Source organism: Silene latifolia, chromosome 11 (assembly GCF_048544455.1).
Source record: "Silene latifolia isolate original U9 population chromosome 11, ASM4854445v1, whole genome shotgun sequence".
NCBI classification, from domain to species: domain Eukaryota; kingdom Viridiplantae; phylum Streptophyta; class Magnoliopsida; order Caryophyllales; family Caryophyllaceae; genus Silene; species Silene latifolia.
Genome location: NC_133536.1, coordinates 126,281,298 through 126,289,287, shown reverse-complemented (window position 1 = coordinate 126,289,287; position 7,990 = coordinate 126,281,298). Strand labels below are relative to the sequence as shown.

Here is a 7,990-nt window from a genome sequence, read left to right as displayed (position 1 = left end):
TAGGTCTTTTGAATGCCAAAGTGCCCGGCAAGACCATTGGAGTGTGCCTCTCTTACCAACAAGCTTCTATAGGGACTCCTTGGCACACACAAATGGTTTCCACGAAACAAGAACCCCTCTTGGACCAAGTAATGACCCCCTTTAGCTCGTCCATTTTGCAATGACCCCCACTCCTCCTTGAAATCTGGATCCTCTTGGTAAAACTCTTTCATGTGCTCAAATCCAAGCACTCTTTGTTCCATGTAACTCAACATAATGAACCTTCTTGATAGAGCATCCGCAACCACATTATCCTTCCCTTCTATGTACTTGCTTGCAAAGTTGAATGATTGTAAGAACTCAACCCATTTGGCATGTCTATGGTTGAGCTTATGCTGCCCGTTGATGTACTTAAGAGCCTCATGATCCGAATGAAGAACAAAGGGCCTTGGCTTGAGGTAATGACTCCAATGAGTTAAGGCTCTCACAATGGCATAGAACTCTTTGTCATAAGTTGAGTAATTTAGCTTGGCACCACTCAATTTCTCACTAAAGTAAGCAATTGGCTTGTGCTCTTGAACAAGGACAGCCCCAATGCCAATGCCACTAGCATCACACTCAACTTCAAACAACTTATCAAAATTTGGTAAAGCAAGAATAGGAGACTCACATAGCTTTTCCTTGATGGTGTTGAAGGAAGTTTCAGCTTTATCTCCCCATTTGAACTCCCCCTTCTTCATACATTCAGTTATAGGAGCCATGAGAGTGCTAAAATCCTTGATAAACCTCCTATAGAATGATGCTAACCCATGAAAGCTCCTCACATCCGTGATATTCCTAGGAATAGGCCATGACTTGATTGCTTTAACCTTCTCTTGATCAACTAATATGCCATGGTCAGAAATGATGAAACCCAAGAATTGGACTTCACTTTGCATAAAAGAACACTTCTCAAGCTTCCCATACAACTTGTGTTCCCTAAGAGTGTCAAACAATATTTGCAAATGATTGAGGTGCTCTTCTTTGTTAGGACTATACACCAAGATGTCATCAAAGTATACAACAACAAAGCTGCCCAAGTGAGGCCTAAGCACTTCATTCATAAGCCTCATGAAAGTGCTTGGTGCATTGGAAAGACCAAATGGCATGACAAGCAATTCATACAACCCATGCTTTGTCTTGAATGCGGTTTTCCACTCATCTCCTTCTTTGATTCTTACTTGATGATAACCTTGCCTTAAATCAATCTTTGAAAACGGTTTGGCTCCACTTAGCTCATCTAGGATGTCATCAAGCCTTGGTATAGGAAACCTATACTTGATTGTTATGTTGTTGATGGCTCTACTATCGGTGCACATCCTCCATGACCCATCTTTCTTGGGCACAAGCAAGGCTGGAACGGCACAAGGGCTAAGGCTCTCCCTCACAAAACCCTTGCTCATAAGCTCTCCAATTTGTTGTTGCAATTCTTGGCTAGCTTTAGGATCACTTCTATAGGCTGCCTTGTTGGGTAGAGTAGCTCCCGGAATGAAATCAATTTGGTGTTCAATTCCTCTAAGAGGAGGCAAGCCACTAGGGAGCTCATTTGGAAACACATCACCATAGGTTTTGAGTAGGCGTTGGACCTCACTAGGCAGCCCCTTCTCTTGCTCTCCCACCACTTCCTTGGCTATAAGCACATACACATCCCTATCCTCCTTTAACTCTTGCAACATTTCTGCCCCATTGATTAGCAACACTTCCTTAGATGGTTCAAGCATGGAGGGTGTTTGAATATGCTTGAGAACAGGTGGTAAAGGTGCTAGGATGACCTTTCTTGACCCAAATTTGAAGGTGTAGGTGTTGTCTTTACCATGATGAACCGAGTCCCTATCAAACTCCCACGGTCTCCCAAGTAGCAAGTGACAAGCATCCATTGGAAGAACATCACAAAGAGCTTCATCTACATAGTTTTTGCCAATGGAAAAAGGAACCAAGCATTGCTTATCAACCCTCACTTCAGCCCCTTTGTTGAGCCACCTTAGCTTATAAGGACTAGGATGGTCTTGTGTAGGTAATGATAGTTTGTCAATGAGAGTACTAGAGGCAACATTGGTACAACTCCCTCCATCAATGATAAGATTACAAACCCTTCCTTTAATGGTGCACCTAGACCTGAAAATTTGTTGTCTTTGGTCCATTTCCAAGGGTTGGGGTTGGTTATGCATCACTCTCCAAGTAACCAAGCTAAGACCCGCATCCGGCATAACCACATCATCCTCTTCATGGTCCGTTCCTTCCCTTTCCTCATCACACACAAGGATCTCATCATCACCCCAATGAACCACTTCAAAGCTACTAAGGGCTCTCTTGGTTGGGCATTCTTTGGCAAAGTGACCATAACCTTGGCATTGGTAACATTTTTTGAGAGGCATGGTCTTTTTTTGTGAGGTCTCGGCTGTTTTCCCCTTGTCAAGCATGGAGGTTTTGTTTTGAGAGGGTGGTTCATTAATTTTGAAACTGGTTGGGGGTTTAAAGGTGGCGGTTTTGGTGGTTGGTTTGGTGGTTGTAGCCTTCCCTTTACCCATTTTCTCAACCCTTAAAGCCAAATTAACGGCTTCATCAAAGGACCATACTTGTTGCATTCTAACCCTATGAGCAATCTTGGTATCTAAACCTTCAACAAATCTAGCAATTTTCTGTTCGGGCTTCTCATTGAGTTCACATTGCAAAGTAAGTTGTTCAAAGTCTCTAAGATATGACTCAAGTGGTTGTTGGTCTTGTTTAAGTTGTGTGAGCTTAATGAAAATGTCTTGAGTGTACTCTTTAGGTATAAACTTCTCATTAAGCTTCTTTTTCAGTTTTAACCAAGACTTAATAGGTTCCTTACCATCCCTTCTTCTCTGATTTTTTAAGTTCTCATACCAAAGGGAGGCATAGCCTTTGAGTTTCAAGATTGCAACTTTAAAAGCTTTGCTATCGGAATAACCTTTAAACTCAAAGACTCTTTCAATGGTCCTAAACCAATCTAACAAATCCTCGGGGTTTAAACTACCATGAAAATCAGGAATCTCTACCTTTAAGTCTTTGTTGGGCTCTCCATGAAAGGCCTCGGCCATGGATTCCTCCGAATCAGAAAGCTCCTCTTCCTCACGGCCACCATGAGCTCGTCCTCTCCCCATGAAGCCACGGCCTCTACCCCTGCCTCTAGGTGGTTGTCCTCCTCTTGGTTGTGGTGTTGGAATATTAGCCATGATAACATTGAGAGATTCTAGCAACAAATCACATTTTTCAGAAAGTTGAGTAACTTGTGTTTCAATTCCAGCAATCCTTTCTTCACTCATGGTTGTTTTTTTGTGTTTTTAATGTGGTTAGGGTATAATGAACTCACAAAGAAAGGATTTTTGTTGTTAACCAAAGCTCTGATAACCAATTTGAACTAAAACTATCAGATTTGGAGTGATATTAGACACGAAATTCCCAAATGACAAACAAAGAAAACTCAGCTTGTTTAGGACTCAAGGTATGACTTAATTCGAACACAAAGCAATGAATTAAGCCTAGGACTCGTCCAAGCACTTAGCAAAGGACTTATCCAACCTCCTAGCACTAAGCAAGGGAGTTTTATCAAGCACAAAGCAAAGATAAAGAAGAAAGAAAGCAGGTTGCTTCTTAGGGTTTTTTCATTCAAAATAATCTGATTTTGTCTAAGGGTTGTGTTTGCTTTTATAGGACAAGCAAGACAATCCCCTCCCTTCATCTAAGATAGCATCCTAAGGCCACAAAAAGAGCTGCTAATAGCCACAAAACACGGCAGCCCATGCCTTACAAGAATTCAGAAAATAAAAGGACATAAAGCATAAAAGATAGAAAGTAAACTAATAGTACAACAATCCCTTGTTTACTAGCTCAAGTCTTGTTTATGCACACTTGGACTCACTTGGAAGACTTTGGCAATGCTGCAAATACTCTCCTAAGGGCCCTTGAGCTATGTTTGATCAAAAGAGGAATGTTGATAGCGACATAATGCACAAAAAACTAAGCATGCTCCAGCCATGGTCCTGATTGCGCACGGTTTTTAAAGCTTGGCAAACTCTATGATAGGAAGAGCTTTGGGATACAAGTTCCTACATAAAAACGTCCTAAACTCACCAAGGAATAGTCCCATGCTGGAAAAAGGCACGACTTCTTAGACGGAATTCATGTTAGACCTCAATCTTGTGCAAGGTCCAAAACCGGGTTCAAAAGAGGGATGCTCGGCTGAATTCTCTTCACAATGACCCTAGATAAAGTTGCTCCAAACTCTCTAAATTATCCATTCTAGGCTTTGGTTTCATGACTTTGGCATTTGCAAAGCTCCTGGACCTCAAAACAGAAGACGGACCAAAACCGGGTTGGAGAACAACTCAGGAATTCAGATGCATCTTTTAGAAGCCATATCTCATAGCTCCGGATGAATTTTAAGGCCTATGATAGCTCATTGGAAAGCTAATGAAGTTAACTTTCACCTCAAAAAAGAATCACCCTAAAATATGGAGTAAATCGTGAGTTATTCAACGTTTAGTTCACATAGGTCATGGGCTGTCCAATAATGCGTAGTCTGTTTGCATTGGCCATAACTCAAGCTATATACCTTATATGGAGATGATTCAAAATCCATGGTTTGCCTAAGATCCCAAGCTTTCCAATGACATAAGAATCATTGTATTTGCATGAGTAAAACTTGAGATATAGAGCTTGGAAGTTAGGCTTGCTGTAATGACACTTCAAAAAGCGATGAAATGCATTCAATTGTGAACTGTTACTTGGACTGTTTCTTTTGGCTTAAAAATGAATCACAATGCAACAAATTTTGTTGCAATTACCCTAACCTCTTAGGACTCAAAATATAGTCTTCACTAATAATTTGACCATAATTAACCCATATCTTATAAAATTGTTCATAAATGGACTAAAATTACAAAAATAAGCTATTAAACTTCAAATAAATCACAAAATTTCAAATAAATTCAAAATTTGAAATTTAAACTCATGAACAGTCTGGAAAATTTCCATGACACTCATAATGTTCAAAATCTTAGGTTAAAAATTTCGAAATTTTTCCGGAAAAACAATGTTGCGGTTTATCGATTTTAATAAAATAATAATAAAAACATGGAAAATTTTTTTTCATTAACTTTTCAATTTTAGATCTGAAAAATATAATAAAATGCAACATTAGACGTTTTTCCTAAGTCATAGATTATGTTTTATTAATTTTCCACTAATAATGTCACTATTTATGCTATTTTTCTTCAAAAATCCATAAATCATGCAAAAAAAACTTCTTTATAGCCAATTATTTTACACACATCTTGTAAAATTGCATGTGACAACATATAAATTTTCTATGACCAGATTCGAAATTTAACTCATATTAACCTATTTTTCACTTAAATCCGAATTTAATAATGAGAAAATCATTTTTCGAGCATAACAAGTCCAAAAATTATGAAAATTTACAGGTTATCTCAAAATAATATATGTGACAACATATCCAAAAACCAAGTGAAAATTCGAAGTATAGCTAATTTTAGACCAAAAATGACATTTTTACTCATAAAATCACATTTAAATGCCATTATTGTAAATTATGAACAATAAAAATCCGAAAAATTAACCAAAATATCCTAAAACATTTTAGGACCAGAAATACTAACATGCAAAGATTGATTTCGTGATATCTCATAATAACACAAATTTTACAAGTTTTATTTGTTATTCTTATAACTCGGAAAAACTTTTAACCGATTTGCATGCAAACAACCGTGGCTCTGATACCGATTGAAGGAAATGTTGATTCATATACATACTAACATACTCATATATGTCGAAATTAATTTGTCATAAAATTAAATGTGGATTTTATGCATGCAAACAATATAATAAAATAGAGAAGAAATCATGTCCTTACATTGAAATTTCGGTTCAAATGGGCACAAAAGAAATCTCCTTTTCTTTTGTTCTTGAGCTTTCCTTTAATGGAAGAACGAGATCCAAGTGTAGGATCTCTCCTTAGGAATAATACCCAAAGCTAACTCTTAATCTAATTAATATTATTGGAGCTAGTATAATATTAATCTAGTGAAAAATTGAACCAAAAATTATTTGGTTTATGCTCCTAAAACCGGGTAGGAGAAGAGGGATTATGGAGGATTTTCTCTTTCTAAAAACTCTTATTTTAGATGAATGAATAATAATTATTCACATGACATTGTCAAAGTGAATAATGGGCAAAATAATGAAAAATCACTAGGATTTTTGTCTTCCCCAAAACCGGTGGGAGTGGAGGGAAAGGAGAGCCAATGCATGCCCATGGTTACCTTCACAAGAATATGTAGGTGTGCATGGCTAGCAATAGGTTAATCATCATTATGCTCACCACTAATTAAACAAACACAATATTTGTTTAAACCACCTCCCATTTTCGGCACATATGATAATATGGGATCTATATTATTTTTGTCAAATGTCAATATGTCACATGCCATATGTGACATAAATTTGTTATGTATTTTTATCATATTAAAAATCAACGCATTAATAAAAATACGTCATATACAAAAATCGACTTAGTAATTCATAATTACTTGTACCAAAATATTTTACCGTTTATAAATCGCATTTATAATAATTCATTCAAATCCAATTGTTTCTTTAAACAATAATTTCATCCGAGTAATGATACAATTCGATTACTCAGACCGTATCTCATTTAATCACATTTCAATTTGATACGTAAATTTTACTTCCAAAATCGTCCGTCAATTTTTCAAGTAATTTAATTAACTCGTAACATTATACGAGTCTCTGGTTTCAAGAGGGGTATGCTCCCTTTTAAATACCTGGGAGTACCTATTTCTTCTAGGAAGTTATCTAAGGCTGATGGGATGAAGCTTACTGACAAAATTACTGCAAGGATCAGATCCTGGGGTGCTAAACATTTATCCTATGCAGGTAGACTTACCCTTGTGAACTCTGTTCTTTCTGGATTGCATTCTTATTGGTCCTCTATCTTCTTGATCCCCAATGGTATTCTTAACAAAATTGATGCCATCTGTCGCAATTACCTTTGGGGGGGGTAAGGATTCCTATGTTTCTGCTCCTAATGTTAAGTGGGAGAGCTGCTGTACCCCTAAAGAAGAGGGAGGTCTGGGTCTCAAAGCTACTAAAATCTGGAACAAGGCTTCTTTGGGCAAGTATATTTGGTGGTTGGCTTCAAAAAAGGATCATTTGTGGGTGAGGTGGGTTAATCATGTTTATATGAAAGGTTGTGAGTGGACTACCTATGAGCCTCCTGTGGATTGTAGTTGGTCCTGGCGTAAGATTGCTCACCTCTTCAAACTGTTTGCTCCTGCTTACTCATCTGGTGTGTGGCTTGGTAAGGATGTTCCTTATAAGGTTATGGATGGATACAACTGGCTCAGGATTGCTCAGCCTAAGGTTAGTTGGTATCGTGCTTGTTGGAACACTCTCAATATCCCTAAGACGTCTTACATTTACTGGGCAGCAATGAAGAATAGACTCATGACTAATGACAGACTGATCAGAATGGGCAGTATTGTGGCTCCTGACTGTTACTTGTGTGGCAGCAACCCTGAGACTCATAATCATTTATTTTTTGATTGTTGCTTTAGTACTCACTGCATCAGAGTCCTACAGCAGTACCTGCACAAGACTCTCCCTTCTACTGGTTTGGCTAGATGGTTTACAAGACAGCAGTACCTGATGTGTTGGTCAAGCAGGCTCTTAAGGATGTGATTGCAAGGTTTTGGGCAAAAAATACAGGAGTTGTTTCTAATAGAGAAGGGGCCTGGTTGGCGTCTATCTTGATTTAGTATGTTTTTGTCTGATCCTTGTATGTTGAGTAGATAGCTTTACTTGTCTATTTTTATTGTAACTGTGGGAGACTCTATTCTTTGATTTATATATACTAACCTTTCACCAAAAAAAACATTATACGATTAATTAAATGATCAATTAAGAGTATTGC

At 37.8% G+C, this 7,990-nt stretch overlaps 1 protein-coding gene across 1 annotated transcript; it reads left to right on the top strand.

Moving 5' to 3' along the window:
• The first annotated feature begins 7,026 nt into the window (after positions 1–7,026).
• On the top strand, positions 7,027–7,758 carry LOC141613960 (uncharacterized). The gene has a single exon (XM_074432702.1). The coding sequence runs from the start codon at positions 7,027–7,029 to the stop codon at positions 7,756–7,758; it is 732 nt and encodes a 243-aa protein (XP_074288803.1).
• Positions 7,759–7,990: the final 232 nt, after the last annotated feature.